At 43.2% G+C, this 21,336-nt stretch overlaps 1 protein-coding gene across 1 annotated transcript in view; it reads right to left on the minus strand.

The window, feature by feature from the left end:
* Window positions 1-20,491, minus strand: part of TMEM233 (transmembrane protein 233) — a 95,751-nt gene extending 75,260 nt beyond the window's left edge. Inside the window, exon 1 of the mRNA XM_006865504.1 lies at window positions 20,306-20,491. Coding sequence (XP_006865566.1) covers window positions 20,306-20,491 — 186 coding nt within the window. The remainder of the gene's footprint in view (window positions 1-20,305) is intronic.
* Window positions 20,492-21,336: the final 845 nt, after the last annotated feature.

The raw sequence follows: 21,336 nt of genomic DNA on the forward strand, positions 1-21,336 counted from the left end.
CCTGTATAGAGAGTGACTGGTGAGTTTGAACCACCAGCCTTGTAGTTAGCCATCCATTGCTGATCCTACAGTGTCACATATGAAGGGGTCACTAAGGTTCAAACATTGATGGAAAAATGGAATGAAAAGATAATGAAATCTTCTAAGACTTTTTTGACCCTCACTTCACCCACTCTTCCCTTAATGACATGGTTAGTTCCAAAGTCAAGGTTGCTATGCAGAAATCAGCGTTATGCAAAAATAGAATATGACGATAGGACCTCACCTGTACTGGGAATGTCTCTTGGGGCCCTGCTGAGGTCACCAGCTACTGCCACTCCTCCTTGCCCACATCAACTCAGAGAGCTTGGTCTCCATTGCTACCTGAAAGAGAGGGCTGCCTAGTCTTTCATAGCCAAGTGCCGGCCCCTCCCCAGCCCCGGAATTCCCTTCCTCTCCTATCCTCACTGTATTTTCAGGATAGGTGGCCCCTGCTTATCCCCTTTGTTTTATTTTGTTTTAAAGTTCCATCGAGTCAGTTTCGACCCATAGCGGCCCTATATAGCGGTTCCAAGGAGCAGCTGGTGAGCTTGAGCCACTGACCTTGCAGTTCAAACAGCTTTGTAGTCTGGGGCAGTAACCCACAGCGCCACACCAGGACTTCCGCTTATCCCCTTAGTGACCCCAAAATAACTTTGGTAGCTTTGTCAGGGACAGGAGGTCCTGGGTACCTCATGTGGGGTAGTGCACAATGCCTGCTGGGTACCCTGTTAGCCCCTCACCTGAGCGTCACCTGGCATTTCCTCCCCAGCTCTCAGAGCTGACCTCAGTCTGCTGTGGGCACACAGGATCCCACTGAGTCCTATTTGTCCCTGACTTCTGCTCTACCCTTATCCCCCCATCTGGCCACCCCAGTGGTTTGGGTAGACCCACCCCCTACGGATGGTGAACTCCTTTGCAATATGAGCTTCCTTTTTCTCTGCACATGGGGTCCACCAGTCAGGGACCATGACAGAGACATGGGCATTGGTTACTGCCAGATGTGTGTTTATAATGTGCAGAACAGTCACATAGTAAATTTTTGCTATTGTTAAGTTTGTAATGTCAGATAATGAGATCGTTGGTAGGTGTGGAGTTGTTGTTAAGTGTTATTGAGTTGGTTCTGACTCATAGCGATGCTATATAGGGTTTCCGAGGAGTGGCTGGTGAGTTTGAACTTCCAGCCTTGCTGTCAACAGTCCAGTGTTTATCCTACAGTGCCACACCAGGAGTAGGTTTTATATATGTAATTTTTTTGTGTGTGAAAATATACACAGCAATGCACATACCAATTCACCAATTTCTGCATGTGTGATTTAGTTACATTGATTGCAGTTTTCAAGATGTGGAACTATTTTCTGCCTCCTTTTCCAAATCATTGCACTACCATTACACCACCAGCAGTTCCGCGGGAGAAAGATGAGGCAGTCTGCTCCTGTAAAGATTTACAGCCTTGGAAACCCTGTGTGGGGTCGCTATGAGTCGGAACCGACTCCACAGCACACAACAACAACTATTACAATAAACTTCTCTACCCCTACCTTCTCAAGTTGCTGTCTATTTGATCCCATGGAGTCCTAGTGTGGTGCTGTGGGTTAATGCGCTGGACTGCAAGTCGGTTTGAACTACAAGGTTGGCGATTCACGCTCACCAGCTGCTCCTCAGAAACACTATACAGGGTTGCTATGGATTGGAACCAACTCGATGGTACTTAACAACAACAATAACATTTGATCCCATAAAGACAGATTTTTCAAAGAGCACAGAATGCTCAATGCAGACATTCATTACTAATTAAACTATTGTATAGTTTAAAGATGACATAAGAGGAGCTGTTCAGTTGAAAGTGAAAGGTTGAAAGATTATCCCAGTATCAGTAGTATTGGGTGGCTGGGTGGGGTATGGGGTAGGGTCATTCCAGCCTTAATGGCTTCAGAAAGTCTGGATTTCATGAATTTTCATATGTGTTCTGAATAAAAAAGAAAAAAAAATCATTTAGGCAGATTTTTACTTCCCATTCTGTAGTCATGCTGTTTGTAAACAGTATGGGTATAGACCAAACCCAAATTCCTTGCTAAGTGGATTCTGACTCCGGAACCCTATAGAACAGAATAGAACTGAGAAACCATAGGAATTCTCAGACCGTAAATCTTTATGGAAGTAAACTGCCACATCTTTCTCCCACAGAGCGGCTGGTGGGTTTGAACCACTGACCTCTTGGTTACAGCTGAGTGCTTTAACTACGATACCACCAGAGCTTCCTTATGGACACAATTTCCCCAACATTTAGCCATTTGGATGGTTGCCATTGCAGTAAGCAGAATGCTTGTGTGACTGAACAGATGTAGCTCTACAGTTGTGATCCTGAAGTGAATGATTCTGGTTGTTATCTGAAAATCAGGTTGTCTAAACCTCTGGAAGACCAGATGAATTTTTCAGTCTTCATTCATTTGTGCAGGAGGCCTGTATACAAGGCTGCACTTGACTATTAGGTTCACAAAGACAGGAGCTATTAATCTCCTCTGATTGTTTTCTATATAAAGTGGGGACTCCTCTAGGTGATTGAGATTTGGGGAGCTGCATCTGGCACTGACCTGGAAGAGGAGGTTCTTTCCCTAGTGTCAAGAGGCAGTGTGGCATGAAGGTGGAGTGGGTGGGCTCAGGGCCACACTGCCTGGGTTCAATCCCAGGTCTCTTAAACCACTTGTGGAAACTTGTTTCAAGTTGCAAAGTCTCTGCCTTAGTCTCTGTGTCTATAAATGGGTGGGATGATAAAAGTAGTGCCTATCATGGAATGATTTGGAGTCCTGGTATGGCACTGAGGGTTATGTGCTGCACCTCAAGGTCAGTTTGAATAGCAGGGTCTGCAGTTGAAGCTCACTAACTACTCCTCGGAAACCCTATACAGGGTCACTAGGAATCGCAACTAACTTGAAGGCACTTAACTAACAACAACAACAAAATCATGGAATGATTTAGTACAGTAAAAGGTCTTAGCAGTGTGCTTGGCACATCATAAACACTCAATAAATGTCACTTATTTGTTACTGCCATAAGAAGGGAGACAACAGGTCTTATGGGACATTTCCCAGACAGCTGGTGGTGGTGGTGGTGGTGGTGGTTGTGTGCCAGTGTTGGTTCCAAATCATAGTGACCCTGTATGGGGTTTCTGAGGCCGTAAATCTTCACGGGAGCAGAAAAACTCATCTTTTTCCTGTGAAACAACTGGTGGATTTGAACTTCTGACCTTGCAGTTAACAGCTCAGATTGAATCCATTATGCTACCGGGGCTCCTTTCCAGACAACTAAAACATTGTAGATCACTTTCTGCTATTCATTTAGTGAGAAATTATTAAACTGCATCTGTGTACCAAGCACTGTTTAGGCGCTCGGGATACCAGGCAGGTATGAATCAGGCAGTCCCTGGTGGTGCAAATGGTTATGTGCTCGGCTACAAACTGAATTATTGGTGGTGTACATCTGCTCATAATGTGCCTCAGAAGAGAGACCTGACAGTCTCCTTCTGAAGGGGCACAGTCCTTGAAGACCCACGGAGCACAGATCTCTGAAATACATAGGATCTCCTGAGTCAGACTTGACTTGATGGCACTTCATGGTCCCTGTCTTTGGAGAGTTAGAAGACATGAACAGTAACTATGCAGGCACATAAGTAAACAAGGAAATAGCAGGCAGAAAGAAGGGCTCCCCAGGAAGTAAGGCAAGCTGCTGTGGGAGGCTAGCCAAAGGGCTAGAAAGAAAGAACTTCTCTGGGGATATGTGAGCTGAGACCTGAATGATGATGAGAAGTGGGGGGCTGAGTGATGAACTGGCTTGTGGTTGTATGTCATTGAGTTATTTCCTACTCATAGTTCATCGTTTCCTAGGAACAGCTGGTGGGTTTGAACTGCCGACCTTGTAGTTAGAAAGCCCAGTGCTTTTCCTACAGTACCATACCAGGACTGGGAGAACATTCCAAAGTCCTGAGGGCCAAAGAGGTCAGCTCAGGAGGTCATGGGGACTGTTTCGTGCCAAAGGAGTAAATGTCATTTAAGTTTTTTGAAGGGCACAGGACGATCGCCGGGCTTATTATGAAGAAGTTGTAAGAAAATTGATTGTCCCGTGCTGTCTGTGGAGGGCAGGGTAAGCCATTCCAGTTTGAGGACAGGAGCAGTGTCAGCAAACTCCTCTGGACATGGACCAGAAGCCATGCTTTCCAAACAGAACATTTGTGTGTTTTCTGTGTTGTCGTTCTTAAGTGACTCAGAAATCTTGAGGGGAAGAAAAGGGATTACATTGCTGAACTAGCTAGCTTCTGGTGCACCAAATGTCAGCTGCACAAAGTGGCATATATCTTCAGGGCTGTCCTACTTGGCACATGGTTGCTTAAAAATTGTTGAATGACTACATGAATGAATGAATGAATTTGAAATAAGTTCCTGCGTGGAATGGTAGCAGAGTTGCCCACGTGCTTTGGAACCTTCTGAACTGAGAATGCCATTGCGTTCTAGTAGTGACTCTTCATGTTGGCTTTAAGCTCTTCTCTCTCATCCACATTCCTTTGCCAGGTTTTCCTTTGGAACATCAGCAATAGCAGCTACCTCAGCTAGATCCTCACCATGGCAACAGAGACCAGGAAATGGCCATAAGTGGAAGAGAATGCTAGTGGGCCAGGTTTTCCTCTGTCTTTGCCCCTGCAGATGTCTATTTTAGTTCACTCTCTTGCCTTGGGTTTGCCACAATCAGATAAGAATATGAAAGAGATTTTTTGTGGGGAGCTTATGAGATGTTTGAAATGATGGGGCATTCTCTCTGGTGTTTACCATTTCCATCTGTAGTTAGATTCTTACTGGAGACAATGTGGGGCTCAAGGCAAGGTTATGAGCCATGTGTTCTTCAAAAGCATGAATATTTTCCCAAGGAAATATTTCATGTGGGAGACCAAATGAAAAGTGGGCTTATGTCGGTGGAAATGAGCTTCTGCTAGGTATAAGAAGAACTTTTTCTTATTATTTCATTGTTTTGTAAAACAAACAAACAAACCCACATGGGAACTGGGAAAACACAAAACAAAAAACTGACATTTTCAAAGCATTTCCTTCATGGCAGGAACTATGCTAATTTATAGTTTCTCTATTCTTAGGGATTTTTAAGACTAGATTAAAACAGCATTTATCTTTTGTCTTGAGTTAAACATCTGACAGCCGTTTTGGCTCTATAATATATGATTCAAAGCAGAATCACCTTTGGAGTTGGAGAAGAATTCTCCCACTTCCTAACCCCTTCCTCCTTCACACTGCACGTGCTTTCTTTTTCTCATTTTTAGAAAAATGCTCATTTCTGACTAGAAATGGGGATTATAGAGTTTTAGAAAATGCGAGATACTTACTACAGAAAAGTTATAAATATACTAGACCAAGTTTATCAAGCTCTTTGCACATACTATTCCATTTAATTCAGATGACAACCTCTTAAAGATAGGTGATACTGTTTCCATTTTATAAATGAGGAAACAGGCTTAGTTAGACAGGTTAAGAAACTTGATCAGTTCACAAAACAGTAAGTAGTATAGCCAGGATTCAAACCTTGTGGAGCCTACTAAGAATTTAGTATTTGTGTTCTTAATCTTTAGATCTTTAGTTGTTGTTGCTAGGTGCCATTGAGTCAGTAGTGACTCAGCGACCCTCTGTACAATGGAAGCATGGTAGCAGCAGCTTTAGATCATCACGGTCCATCATCTCATCATCTAGAGGAAGCTATCGTTGGCATTTGGAAACATTTCTTCCCAGTCTCTTTTTGCTCAAGTATTTTCTTGTGGTTGTGGACAGTCTTCATTGATAGTATATACGGATCTTGTTGCATATATAATTTATATTCAATTTTTTTTTCTCATCTGAACTTCTTACCTTTAGCATCTCCCTGTGTATTCTTCAAAAAAAAGAAGAGACTATTCTTCAAAAGCATAATTTTTTACATTGATTGCAAAAATAATAAGCAACAATAGCAGCAGCAGTAATAAATAATATTAATTAAGCAGTTATCCTGTGTCTGGCACTGGGCCTCATGTTTATTAATTCATTTTACAGGTCTCTTCGTAATTAATACTGGGATGAATGTTGGTGTTATTAGGGACTGTTTAGTAGTTTCTGATTCATAGCAACCTTGTGTACAACAGAACGAAACACTGCCCAGTCCTGCGCCATCCTCACAATTGTTGCCGTATTTGAGCCCATTGCTCCTGCCACTGTGTCAATCCATCTCATTGAGGGTCTTCCTTTCATTCGCTGACCTTCTACTTTGCCAAGCTTGATGTCCTTCCTGATAAGATTTCTAGGGTTATGTGAGATGAAATCTTGCCATTCTCAAGTCTAATCAACATTGTACATGTACTTCTTCCAAGACAAATTTGTTCATTCTTATGGCAATTCATGGTGCAGTCAATATTTTTTGCCCACACCAGATTTCAAAGGCCTCAATTCTTCTTGTCCTGCTTTCATATGTGTATTGTTGTTGTTTTTGTTAAGTGCTGTCGAGTTGGTTCCGACCCATAGTGACCCTGTATAAGGTTTCCAAGGAGCAGCTGGTGAGTTTGAACCTCTGACCTTGCAGTTCAAACCAACTTTGCAGTTTCGTGCATTAACTCACAGCGCCACACCAATATGTGTATTAGGCAATTGAAAATATCATGACCCCTTAGTCTTCAAAGTGACATCTTTGCTTTTGAATATTTTGAATATTGTAAATTGAATATTGTAAAGAGATGTTTTGCAGCACATTTGCCCCATCATTTGATTTCTTGACCCTTGCTTTCATGGGTGTTACTGTACATCCAAGTGAAGTGAAACCCTTGACAACTTTAATCGTTTCTCCATTTTTTTCATGATGTTGCTTATGGTCCAGTTGTGAAGATTTTTGTTGTCTTTTATAGAAGTGCAATCTATATTGAAGGCTACGTTGTTTTGTCTTCATCAATAAGTACTTCAAGTTCTCTTCACTCTCAGCAAGCAAACTTGACAAAGCTTCCAGCATCACAGCAACACATAGTACAACAAACTGACAGATGTGGAGGCTTGAAGAAATAGCTTATACATATGTCTCTCCATTTAGTTAACTATTAAAAATAGTATCTTAGTTCTGCTTTCTTGTTGTAGGTATTGCATGATCTTAAACTTACTTCTGCCTTTTTAATTTTTTTATTTTTACATTTTTGGTTTATGTTGTGAATATGCCACTATTCTAATCTACTGATATTGTTAGTATTGATTTTAGCATATGCTCCCTTTTCTCCAAACCACCTTTTTTAGTTTCCAAAGTCATTCTCATCTCCTTCAACCCTTTATCTTTAGTTCATATTTGACCAGTGGTAGGTAAATGTGATTCTCTGTCTCTCCACACATACACATGCAAACACACTTGGCTTTCTTCAGTATTTCAGCATAGTCTGAGATACTTTGGTGCAGGTCTAAAGACTCTCCTTATCCAGATCATTATTGTCTTAGTTTCCAGACTCCTAGATAGCAGGCTCCTTCAAGACTGACATAAGTGGGTACCCAGCAAATATTTTTAGTAATAACATCTAAATTTTTCAGATGACTTTGAGATTTCTTATTTAAGTTTCACTTACTCTTAAGTTTCTGTACCCAAGATGGTTGTGGTTGTTAAGTGTTTTTGAGTTGATTCCGACTTACAACAACCCTGTATAGGTTTCTGAGGAGCAACTGTGGGTTTGAACCACCAACCTTGTGATTGGCAAACTAGCACTTTATTCTAAGACTGGACTTCCAGATCACATCGTGTCTTTCACTGCCATTAATTCCTTTATGCGTGTCTGTTTCCTTCTTGGGTTCTTGGGCTGTTTCTCTCCATAAATATTCTCAAGGATAAGTGAGAATTGCCTTTTTGCCTGTCTATCATTGGAGCCAAAAAGCTAGAGAGGAATTCTGGCAGCCTTGATTGAGAAATTTACATGATGCATTGCATATTGATGTAATAAGTCTATTAAAAGAGAATGCTTTCTGAATATCAAAGCTGTGTTCTGATCAAGGACTCAAAAGTCATATGAGACATAGCCATGTGACCATGATGTGTCAAGGGACTAAACTGTAAACTCCATTAGTGTAAGAACTGTTGTTTGATTTTGTTCTCTCATGTCAACTTTCTGAGCCTCAATTTCCTCATGTATACATGGGGAAAGCAGTGTTCTTGCCTACCTTGCTGGGATTTTGTGAGGAGCAAGTGGAATTGTGTCAATAAGAAAATGCTTTGAAAACTAAAGAGATAGTGGAAATAAAGAGAATAACAGAAATATTGCACCACTGTCAGAATTATTCAGAACAAAGTATCAACAAAGTTATCAGACAAGGAAATTTAAATATAGGAGGTCCCCTTCAGTTTGGGAAGTAAGAGATACTATATATATACAGAGTAAAGAAAACAGAAAGACAAGCTCCCTGATTTCACCTGTAGGCAAAAGAATGAGGCAGGAAGAAAATCAGCGCAGGTTTGATTACTGAGACTCATTGAAAGCATCTTACTGGGAAAAAGGTCAGTGGTGGAACTCCAAGACAAAACCCCATGCCGACAATGGCTCTACTCAAGAAATGTGTAAACAAATGACCATTAAGAGTAGTCTTTTCCAAAGTGTGTTCTGTTAACTTTTCTTTTTAAGATCAAAGGATCCTGGAAAAATGCTTGGTAAATGCTCTATGCTATAGTTTTCCACTAACAAGTCACAAGGCACAATGGCTTGTCAAAAACTTTGAGACGTCTTAAGGAAAGGAACCAGTTCACTTTTGCTTGACTAAGTAATTGCTTCCACAGTTCCACAATTGGGTGAAACTTGTTAACATCAGGCAGAACCAATTGTGTGAGAAGCATGGTTTTGGACACTTGGACTTAATTCCTTAACATGCAAAATGGGACGTTTTCATCTGTGCCCATGCTTGTCCTCAGAAGGTATCACCATTCTGGGTAAAGGGCTTTGAGTCAGAGTGTCATCCTCAGGACCAACAATCTCCCAGTGTATACCCTTTGGTCTGCATTGTAAGGGTATTGGTGAGCTCCATACCAGCCAGGGAAATTATATTTGGCAACCAAACATTGGCTACTTAACAACAACAATGACCCTTGGCATTAGCCTGGATCTCTTGGATGTTTTCCTAGAATGTTTTGGCACAGATGTAGAACACTGTTGGGAGTGGGGTTGGGGTGCTGGAAGGGAATCCTTAGAGGTAAAGGCAGGAACAGACTTAGTCCACTGTAGCTGTTGATCATTCATTTGTTCATCTACTCATTCATTCATCAAACATTTGTTACATGCAAACCATGTGCCTGGCTTTGTGCTTGGTATTGTGGCTAACAGGGCAACCTCAAGGGGCTACCCTATACAAATCAGAACTAGGAAGTAAAGGTACTCTGGAATAAATCTAGACTACAGTGGAAAAGCAATCTGGAATGGCTCCATGGAGGAGGTGACTTTCCAGCTGAGCCTTGAAAGAGGAGTGAAATGTTCACAAAGTGGACAAGGGTGATTGAGAGAATCAAGGCTCGGGTCAGAAATGCCTAGCTCTAATACTGGTCATTAGACCAACTGCTCTTAAACAAAGCACTTTACCATTGAGTCCTAGTTTGCTTTTGTGAAATAGCCTTAACAATAATATTGCTAATATTAACAACTGGTGGTTGTGTGGATCAAACATGGCCATCATTGATCCGTCAGTCAGTTCATCCATCCATCTACTCCACCATTATTTATTGAATTCCAGTGTGCCCGACACTTCCTAGACCTTGTTCCATCAATTCATGGCTAACATACATTTTTTCCCTTATATTTTCTACCCATAATTTGTTATGACAAATTCAGCCATTCTGTTATTTCATCAGTAAATTAGAAAGACATTTTAAATATGTTTCCTTGTAAAATAACATAGGGATTAACATCTTGAAATAAATGTAGCCTGTACCTCCAACAAGCCAGGACTAAAAGGACTGTAGAAGAATTTAAATTGTAGATTTTCAAATGAAAAATGTCAGTGCCTCCCTCCCACCCACAAGTAATGGTGAGTGAGACTCATGATAGCAGTAGGTTGGGGCTAATTGGATGACATGTAAGGGCTAATTGGATGACATATATAGCTGTACAATCTATAAGCATTTGTAATAGAACTTTCAAACAGTGACACACTTCAAGTAGGATCTTTATGATCTATTACATCTTAATGCTCTTCAGAGCTTCATGGGTAGAACAGTATAAGACATAAATAAGGCAGCCCAGCTCAGTCAGTGTTCAAAACAGAAGGTTGTGGCATTGGTACCTAGGAGATTCTAGGATGATTGAGGTGGTTTTCAGAGATCATCTGGGGAAGAAGGTCTGTGTCAAATGCAACACTGATGACACCATTGGTGACCTGAAGAAGCTGATTGCAGCCCAAAGTGGCACCCATTGGAACAAGATCATCCCTAAGAAGTGGTTCACCATTTTCAAGGACCATGTGTGTCTTGGTGACTGTGAAATCCACTATGGGATGAATTTGGAGCTTTATCATAAATAAGACAGAATTCCTTCCTCTTCTGCCCTCTCTCCCGCCATACTCCACATTGATACGTTGTTGTTGTTAAGTGCTATTGAGTCAGTTCTGACTCATAGCAACCTTGTATAGGGTTTCCAAGGAATGGCTGGTGAGCTTCAACCACCAACCATGCAGTTCAAACCCACCTTGCAGTCTAGTGCATTAATTTGCAGTCCCACACTTGCACTCCTGTACACTTGTTATTAAAAACTTACATTTATGAAAACTAAGGTGTTAGAAAAAAATAAAAGGGATCCATATTATTATATATTATAATAATCTCCCTTTATTCAGATAACAATAATGTGGAAAGAGCCAGAGATGCTTAAAGGAAGTCTTGTTGAGAGACCTAACAAACTATATTCAGTATTCAGAACCCCAACTTGTGGGCAATGTTTAAGGCCTCTTTGCTATTTCAAGAACTGTTATTTCCAATTTCTACACTGACTACAAAAAAGGAAAAACAAGCAAATAAAAACATAGCAAAACAACATTAACATTTGAAAAGACATGCAGACAGGCCTGGAGCAGAAGCTAAAAGAACAGAAGATACTTCTTGAAAGAAAGACCAGCAGGAAAAATCCAAAACATAAATGACAGTCTGACTGGCTACTACAGGAACAAGCAAGTTGTTTGTAGGGAGTCATCAGGGCAAGCAATCAAGTCCCTTCAAGACAAACCTCCCTCCAAGACTGAAATTCAAAGGGAACACATGAGCAGGCATGTAAGCTTTCTGGCAACCACATTGGACTACTGGTGAATGGAAGTGGGGGAAAGGCAGCAATGAAGATATGGGCTGCGTTCAGCCACGTTCCTTAGACTCCCATCAACCTGGAGATGAGAGAGAGAAGAGGAAGGGTTGGTTGGTCCGAAGTGTGGTGAGATCTAGGGACTCTTAAGCCTATGGACAAGGACCTAGAGGGCTAGAGCTAAGCGTGAAATGTCCTGCTGATATGAATTGAGGAGAAATGCACAAGAATGCCCAAACTTGCACATAGTACCCATTTGACCTAGCTTCAGTGACTTGATAATCAGAACTCGAATGGAGAAAGATAAAGAAATTTGATAAAGGAAGCAAGTATAAATTGCTACAATTTGATGAATTTGACCTATATTTATGGATGGAGTAGCTCAAAATACCAACTGAGAGGGAAGGAGTCTTCACATCAAGGATCAAACCTATCCCCCCTTGTACACCAGGACAGGCAACTTAGACATTGGCTAGGGAGGCTATAAAGTCACGGAGTGGCTGGCTTACAAATTTTCAAGAGGGAATTTAGTGTCAGAGTGTGTGGGGGACGGTATAATCGCCACTGAATAGTTTTCATCTTGTCTAGATGGGTCTGGTGAAAGGAGATGTAGATAAGGTTCTTATGAATCAAAAGTAATTGTTATGACTAATTGCCATTGTCACAACTGTAAAGGTAGAAGTTTTGTTAACATAAAGGGGGAAGTAGTTAATCCTATATCACAGGGATAGAGGACCCTAGGATTATCAAGGAAGAAGAGCATGAGCAGAATGTGGGACCCTATCCAGAGAAGCAGCAACACCAGAGATGGAGGCAGCGATGATGACATGGAGAGAGAGAGCAAATGTGGACCCTAGACTCATGGAAAGAGAAAGGCTCTGTGCTGGCGATCAGGAGGCAGGCTCGCAGAATGTGCCCTTAGGTTGTTTAAATGATTATGTATTCCTGAGTGTTTTTGTGTACATCAACCCTCCCGCCCCCACCCCGCAACACACACACACAAAGCAAAACAAAACAGAAAATAACTAGAGGGAACAAAAGCAAATGCAGCTGAATGAAGATGCATGCAGGGAGCAGATTGTAATCATTGCAATGAAACGAAATATGATAGGATGAGTGCAAAACCAATGTTCTCCCATGTAAACTATCACTCAATTCACAATAAAAGCTCTTTTTTTTCAAAAACAAAAACAACATTAAAAAGAACTTTACTCTGAACCTAATGGAAATCCATTTGCAACAGAATTTTGACTGATGAGCAGTTCCTTGGTAGAACTTGGGTTGGGTGGAAAGGACATCAGTTTAGTTTTGTCATTTGTAGGTCTTTACTTTCTTTTGACAACAGACTTTGTCTTTTAGAAGTAGATGTGTTCAGGTTTGGACAGATCTGTGGTGTACTGTGCCAGCCCATGGCCAGAGAATGAACTGTGACAATGACTTCGGACCAGTTATCCATTATCAGTTGCATCGTTTGTGGGTTTGTGAACCTGCTTTCCTCCTGGAAGATTTCTCTTTGCCTTTCTTTTGTTTAATCCTTTGTTTTAGATTTTGTGCCCTTTCTCTTTCTTGGTTTACTCCTTTCTTTGAGGGAAGTACATCCTTTTGTAGCTTTCTGTGAAAAGATATATATAAGACATGCTTCTTCTCTGTTGAAACTTGTGAGATAAGAGAGAAGTTTTATCTTTAGGTTGCTGAAATTTCACAATAGTGTGCTTTGCTGTAGGTTTTGTTTCATCCATTTTATTGGCTATTAGGTAGACTCATTTAGTCTGGAGACCTAAGTACTTTGGGGAGTTTTTTTGTGTGTGTATTTATTTGTTACTTTACTCCCTTCTGTTTTCTTTGTTATTTTTCTTTCTTTCTTTATTGGAACTCCCATTGGCTAGATGTTAGATTTTCTGTAATAATTTTCAAACTTTCTTAAATTTCCTTGGATATATATATATATTTAAATGTGCTTAAATTTTTTTGTCTGTTTCTCAACATTATTTATTTCCATGTACTTCCTTTCTCCTGTGGCTTGTGTCCATCTCTTATTTCATAGGCATTCTCTAATAATCTAGTGAACGTTTGCTGCTGCTTCATGTTTGAAAGTGAGACATTGAAAACCTGCTTTGATGTCTTGTGTGGGTTTGCCAACTGATGGGCATTCTGTAAAGCCACTGGTTGAGGATGAAGTCATTTCTTTGAAGGACTCTAAAATGTTTGCAGCATTTTGTCCTCGTCTTGATCTAGTGATAATTGGAGAGTGAAGTTCCCCAGTCTCTTGCCTAGATGGCAGGGTAAGGGAGTCAAGTGGGGACAGGAGTTGGGGTTTTACTGTTTAATATGCAGACTTTTCATTATGGCACTACAGCTCTTCTCTCACCTTTGTGTCATGTCTAGAGCCGCTTTTTATTACCAGGGAGTAAACCTTCATCTCCTGTCAGAATTGGTGAGGAGTCAGTGCCTGGCTGTGTGGAGTCTAAGGGCTTCCTGTGAGTTAATGCACTGCAGTCACTCCTCGGAAACAGACTCGCTGTGAGTAGAAACTGTATCAATGGCACTTAACAAGGGCTTCTTAAACAGACTTTGAAAGGTTTCTCCTCTCTTTAGCCGTATCTTTCATTCCTTCCTTTAGAGAAGGTATCTCCATTGGGTACCTCAAATTCTGGAGTGTTTCTGTGGCAGAACAAATTGACTTTCTTCTTGATTTTCTTTTCCTGTGCAGAAGTTAAATTTCAGTGTTACCTACTCTGTAAGAGTCAGTGTTTTCAGTGAATACTCAAGTATTCATTTTTCCCATCTTCCAAGGTTTTGTAACTTGTTTTATCTCTTCTGTTCTCCTAGTTTGTCATTGGGTACTTAACAGTCTTTTTTTACTCACTTATTGAGAAAGGAGTTGTGGTTTGGCACTGTAGGATAAGCACTGTATTGCTAACCTCAGGGTTTGTGGCTCAGACCACCAGCCGCTCCTTGGAAACCCTATACAGGGTTGCTGTGAGTTGGAACCAAGTTGTTGGCACTTAACAACAACAACAACACTGAGAAAGGAGTGTAGAAAAACAGGTGTGTGTGACCCTCCATTTTTAACAAGATGTCCTCTTTGTTTGTTTGTGTATCAGTTGAGCATTAGTATTTATCTTTGTTGTTGTCATCCTCATTAATTGCTGTTAAATATAATATTTATCTTTAGGATGCAACAGTTATTCCCATGATGTGAGTATTGGTTATTGTTTTTATTCTTAGCAAATTTGTTAATCTCAGTAACATCACAAAGCTGCTACTAGACAAGATTGTATTTTTATTGATAATAAGATATGAAATAGACATATCTCATCATCAATATCAACATCCTCATGATTACTGCTTACTGAGTTCTGTCTGTCTTCTAGGCAGTGAACTGATAACTTTTAACATTGATCATTCAAGTTCTACATCAGCACTTGGGAAGGTTACAACCCCCGTTTTATAGATGAATGGAAAGTCACAAACATAACCAGTGGCAGAAGAGAACTTGAACCTCAGTGGTTGGTCTCTAGAAAGGTTCTGTAGGTGTGGTGCATTGGTTCTGATTCAAGAAGGCTTATAAACACCCAGTCAGAAGTTACTGGCTGTTTTGTATCCACACACAAAGTTGTTGGTTCAAACGACTGTATCCTGAAAGTCATCAAGAATTGGAAGCTAAGCAGTGACTCGGGTCTCTAGTTATTGACCTGTCTCTAGCTACATAGCCAAATGGAGCTCACCCTACCAAGGAGCATAGTGGTTACAAGTCAGGCTGTTAACTTCAAGGGCAGCAGTTTGAATTTACCAGTGGTTCTATGGGAGAAAGATGAAGCTTTCTACTCTCAGAAAGATTTACAGCCTAAGAAACCCTATGCAGGGTCACTATGAGTCGGAATCAACTCCATGGCCCGTAACCACCACTACTGTAATTGGTGTGGAATTTCTCTTTTTCCAGCCCTCAGAAAGCAGAGATCTTGCCTACCTCAGTAGAGGTAAACGAGTACACCAAGACCTGAAACAGAACCTGGCACATAATGTTGTTGTTAAATGTTGTTAAAACCCTGCATAGGGTTTCCAAGGAGTGACTGGTGAGCTTCAACTGCCCACCTTGCAGTTCAAACTGAGCTTGCAATCCATTGTATTGATCTGCATCATCACATCAAGACTTCTGGCACATAATAGATGCTCAGTAAATGTTTGTTCAATTAATAAACATTCTTTCACCTGGATTAAGAGCCATATTAGAAAATGTTGGGATTTTTGTTATACTGAATTAGCACAGATAACCTAGAATGGAGGTACTGATAGTTCAGTGGTAGCATTCTTACCATCTCCATGAGAGGCCCAAGTTCAATACCTGGCCAATGTATTTAAGCATAGCCACCACCCATCTGTCAGTGGAGGTTTCAGCAGATTTCAGCAGAGACCTGGAGATCTGCTTCTGAAAACAGGCCATGAAAACCATATGGATTACAACTGTCCATGTTTTGTTGTACCTTGGGTGGACAAGTTGGGTGGCAACTTGATGGCAGCTAACACCACCACCTGGTGTAGCGCTGTGGGTTAATGCACCAGACTGCAAAGCCGTTTGAACTGCAAGGTCGGCAGTTCAAGCTCACCAGCTGCTCCTCGGAAACCCTCCTGTACAGGGTCGCTATGGGTTGGAACTGACTCAGTGGCACTTAACGACAACAACAACAACCAACAGCAGGCCATAATGGGGGGTGTGTCATGACGCAAGAGGTCTGAAAGCCAGCTGTGTGTCCTGGTGCAAGTTTGTGTTTGCATGGTGAAAGGGTGTCATTTTAAAGTTCTCATGAAGAGGCGATATGGGATTGTAGTAGCCTTGTTTGGGGGTATATTCTTGGGATATCTGTCCTTAATGTTGAGTGTAGCTTACATTTACTTTCATGCTAACAACTTTCATATATAGAGAAGCAAAAGACAGCTCTGTTCCCACAGCTGGCAGTGCCTGACACAGCGGTGTTCCAAGACAGCAGGTTGTGTTGTGCCAGATTCCATCTGTGATGAGCGTCCTAATGTCTCCTCAGACTCCCACACTTGAATGCTTTACTCCAGTGTACATTTTTCAAGGCTGCTTTGCTTTTCTTCAGCCTCTACTTCAGCTGTGTATTTTCATAGGTGTCTTTCTCAGACTTGGTTTAATAAATGAAAGTATTGACTGTTTTGAGATTGCAGGCTCTTTTTACAGTTCTGGGAATGAATTATTTTGAACCTTGTCAATATATCCCATACATCCCTGTCATTATCAATGTGCATCATCTTACAGTGTTTTTGAGTCATTATGTGGCACTGTAGGATAAGCACTGGACTGCGAATCACTGCGAATCACAAGGTTTGTAGTTCAGACCCACCACTCACTCTTTGGAAACCCTATACAGGGTTGCTATGAGTTGGAACCAGCTTGATGACACTTAATAGCTGTAGTGTTTTTAAATTGAGACGTTATTGACATTTGTTGTTAGTTGCCATGGATTCAGTTCTGACTCATGGAGACCTCATATATGTTAGGGCAGAACTGGGCTCCATTAAGTTAGCTTGAAGGTTTTTTTCATTGGGAAGACAGTCCCCAGCATTATAGAACATGAGTACCGTTGGTCCTTTCTACAAACTTCTAGTAGCACCCCAATATTTGGGACTGACTGATACTCCCCACATGCCCAATGCCCACTTGGGAAATGGTAGCATGCCTAACTGAGAACTAACTGTTAATTAGATATGCCTGCATTTGTCATGTGTTATTGATCAGTGAGATATGAAAAGAGCCAGGGCTCAGCATCACAAGACACCGGCAGGACAAACACACATGCTAGCATTTTGTCAGCTGCCTGTCTTCTGCACACTCATTCTCTTTCTTTCTGTCCTTTATTTAGACTTTGATGTCCTGGCTTTTTCATTTGGAAACCAGAGGGAGTGCATTTGCGTTCATATGTGACATAGGATGTCTCCAGTCCCCAAATCTACCCATCTGTTGACAATGATTTGCTCTTAGCTAGCACAGTGCCAGGGACTTAACATGCTTAATTTTGTCTCATGAGTCATACATAAAGTACTTTTCGTAGTCCCAATTTACAGAATGAAGAAGCAAGACTTTATAAAGGTGGTAACTGGCAACTTGCCTATAGTTAACTGACTTCAGTGTCTGGTCTGTCAGTCTTTAAAACTACTGAAAAAAAGCTTGGAGGGGAGGGGGACAAGGGGACAAAAGGGGAAGAAAAAGGTTCCTATTCAAAGCGTGTACAAACTTCATTCTCTAGGACAACACAGCATGGCGTCATTAGTATCCGGTGCCAGCTGGAGTGCGAGCTGGTCTCAAACCAGTGGGGAAAGGCCTTTGTAGGCATTTTTCTAAATGACTGGGGTGGGGGCATGATTGGCTGCCTCATTAAGAAACCAGAATGGAGTGTGGGCACCAACGCCAGCCAGAGTCTGCTGCTGCCTGGAGAATTTGGCTGCCACAGCCACCCCAGCTTCCCTGCAGAAACAGCAAAGGGCCAGGCTGGGTATCTGGGAAGAGGAAGGGATGGACAGAGGGACGGATGGGTGACTGCTTCCCTGGCTTCACAGACTTCAGGGTGGCCTGCAGCAGTAGGAACAGAGTAGGTGGTGTCATCCAGACATGGCCATTCATTCCTTCTGTATGTTTGTGTGAGCCTCTACTAGGTGCCAGATTCTGTCCTAGGTGCTGATAAATAGCATCGTAATCAATAAGATGGAGAGAGGTGCTGTGGTAAAAATAGGAGCGGGGCATAGGTCTTGTGGGGGTTTCATCTTCAAACAGTGTTGAGTGAAGGCCTCATGAAGTGTCCTCTAACAATAAAGATCTCATCAGGACTCCTAGTGTGGCACTGTATGACCAGCACTGGGCTGTGAACCACAAGGTCAGAACTTCAGAACCACCAGCTGCTTTTCACAAACCCTGTATAGAGTCACAGTGTTCACCACAGTGCCAAGAAATAGGGGCTGTTATTCTTCCCATTGGATAGAAAGACAGACAGGGGTTCATAGAGAGGCAGTGATTTGCCAGGATCCTACAGCTAGTATGAGGTGGAACTGGGGTTTAAACCCAGGCAGTAGAAAATTAAGCCTCTGTGCCCTTGCACTTCACCAAGTGTTGGTGTAGATACAACCTACAAATAGCATTTGGGGAAGGGCAAACGGACTCCCTGTGGTTACCCACAAAGAGAACATCATGCCATGTATGGCAGATGTGGGTAGACCTTGGGAGTAGAGGGCTCTCACAGTCTTCAGGGATGAGAGTCCTCTACTCCCGAGCTCCCCCAGCTGGAAGTGAGGTGGGCACTGGAAGCCAGGTGGGCAGGCAGAAGAAGGGGGGTGCACTGCAGGGGTTGTCCCAGGATAGCCAGCTGCTCCATTCAGTAAGGCAGGAACCTGACAGCAGTCTGCCTCCCTTCTGGGGGGAGGGTTGGCCCTGGAATTCCTGTGTGGGCTGAAGAGCATCAGAGCTGAGCTTCTGAAGGGTGGACTGCAAGAAGCACTAAGGTCTCACTTCCAGAGTGGTGCACAGCTTGGGAGGCTGGCGCATGGAGGGCTTGCCGAGTGGCACAGGGTGTACAATCTCTAACACTTTACCTGCACGCTGGGCACAGCAGATGGACTGTGGGGCACCAGGAATCCCTTAGGGGGCGGGGACGACAGAAGAGATGAGGATAGAGTCTTGTGCACAGCAAATTAGGAAGCAACAGGGGTAGAAAGAGTACAAAAAAAAGAGAGGCTAAGGAGCTCTGGTAGCGTAGTGGTTATGAATTGAGCTGGTAACCTTACGGTTAGCAGTTGGAAACTACCAGCTGTGCCACAGGAGAAAGATGAGACTTTTTGCTCCTGTAAAGATTTACAGCCTCGGAAACCCTGTACATCGTCACTATCACTATGAGTCACAACTGACTCCACAGTACATAACCACCACCACCAGTGTGCACTTTGCAGGTGCTGGGGGTGCTGGGAGAGAGCAGGTGGGAGTCTGACACAGGCTCACAGAAAGGAAGGCCTGAGGGCTTGTTAGAAAGAGACAAGGAGGATCTGGACAGAAAGAAGCAAGAAGGAACTGTTGTCTACTAGAGAGGAGCCAAAGAGCGGGATCAGGGGCCAAGGGGGTGTCGGGGATCCTCGGAATAAGGTGGCCCTGGACACAGTAGAGGTGCAGAGATTGGCGGTGGAGCAGGGGTCATGGCAGAGCACCGATATTGAGAAGCTGGCAAACTCTGGTGCTCTAGTGTGGCGTGGAGTCGGTCCCTACTCACAGGGAACCTGTGTAGGGTTTCGGAGGCTGTAAATCTCTACCAAGGAGTCATCTTTCTCCCGCAGAAAGACTGGCAGACTGAAACTGCTGACTTTGCGATTAGTAGCTCAGCTCACTACCAGGGCTCCAATCTAGTCTGGTAAACTCTTTGTTACTGACGGCCATCAAGTCAGTTGCGACTCACAGGATCTTCTATAGGGTTTTGGAGTCTGTAAATCTTTGCGGGAGCAGAAAGCGTTATCTTGCTCCTGCGGAGCAACTGGTGGATTCAAATTGCCGACATTGTGGTAAGCAGTCCAGTGCTTATGTTACAGAGCCACTGCGCACCCGTGGTAAGCTCCAGGGCTCTGGTAAAGTGGGTAGAGGAGACCCTGAAGAATGCCTCTGAACGCTGGAGGAAGTTGGGAGAGAAGCCACAAAGTTTGCGGAAGAACTTGGGCGGGATGGCGAGAGAGCACACCTTGGGCGCTGGAGAGAAATTGAAAAGCCAGCCTGGGAAAGATTTGGCCAGGGCTCTGAGAACCACAAGGAACGCAAGGAGGCACTGAAAGCTTCAGGAGGGTTCCTAGAGCCTGAGAGGAGAGAGGAGTTGCGGAGCACTAGAGCCCCCCGGCTGCGCAGCACAGAGGGGAAGGGAAACTTGGAGAGTGCGCTCAGACCGGGTCGCCCTTCCCTGGCTGTTTCCGGCCATGCACCGTACTCACCATGATGGAGAAGACTAAAGCCACGATGTTAACGGGGTACGCTGGGCAAAAACACGAGATGATGGTGAGCCACAGGTAGTTCTTGGGTCTGGGCACCTCCTCCTCAGCCTTTTCATCTTCGGGATTGGCCTCCGGACTGCTGTCCAGAGAGCTCTTGAAGTGTGAACTGGAGGCGAATTGAGACATGGGCGAGGCTGGCAGTGCAGGGCAGGTGGAGGAGCGCAGGATCTGCACAGTCTGGGGCTCTGGCCTCCAGCTTGTGGCGAGGTTCTGAAAAGCCCCAGCATGAGGGGCTCAGGGGAGACGTGACCTCACCCCTTCTGTGTCCTCCGCCTGCACTCTCCCAGGCTCCGGACCTGGCCAAGAGCCTCCCTATGAGGAGGGAGGGAGCGAGGGGAGGCGGGGAGTATAGAAGGAGCCAGTCAGTCTGCTGGCAGGGGGAAAGACAGACCAGGATGCCCCGCACTCACTGACAGACACACCCAGAGACTTACTAACCAAGGACCCGTTCCCATCAAGTCTGGAATAAAAGCAGCTCAGGAAAAGGGAAATGGAAACTTCTTTAAGTTGTAAAGTAACCAGCTTACAGGCCGTTTGTTTTTGAAACCACTGAATTTGAATATTTACATTTAGAGGGTCCCATCCCATCTATGGAAACCCTATACAGGGTCACTATGGGTGGGAACAGACTCAAGGGCACTTAACAACGACAACAATGCCATCTATGGAGTCCTGTTGTGGCGCTGTGGGTTAATGCCAGACTGCCAAGTCGTTTGAACTGCAAGGTCAGTGGTTCAAGCTCACCAGTCGCTCTTTGGAAACCCTATATAGGGTCGCTATGGGTCAGAACTGACTCAACGGCACGTCACAACAACAACAACAACATCCCATCTATGTAGTCCTGCTGTAGTGCTGTGGGAATGCGCTGGACTGCAAAGTCTGATTCACAAGTTCGGTGGTTCAACCTCACCAGCCAATCCTTAGAAACCCTATACAGGGTGGCTATGGGTTGGAACCAACATGACAGCACT

This window comes from Chrysochloris asiatica, unplaced genomic scaffold, assembly GCF_000296735.1.
Source record: "Chrysochloris asiatica unplaced genomic scaffold, ChrAsi1.0 scaffold00078, whole genome shotgun sequence".
Classification (NCBI taxonomy): domain Eukaryota; kingdom Metazoa; phylum Chordata; class Mammalia; order Afrosoricida; family Chrysochloridae; genus Chrysochloris; species Chrysochloris asiatica.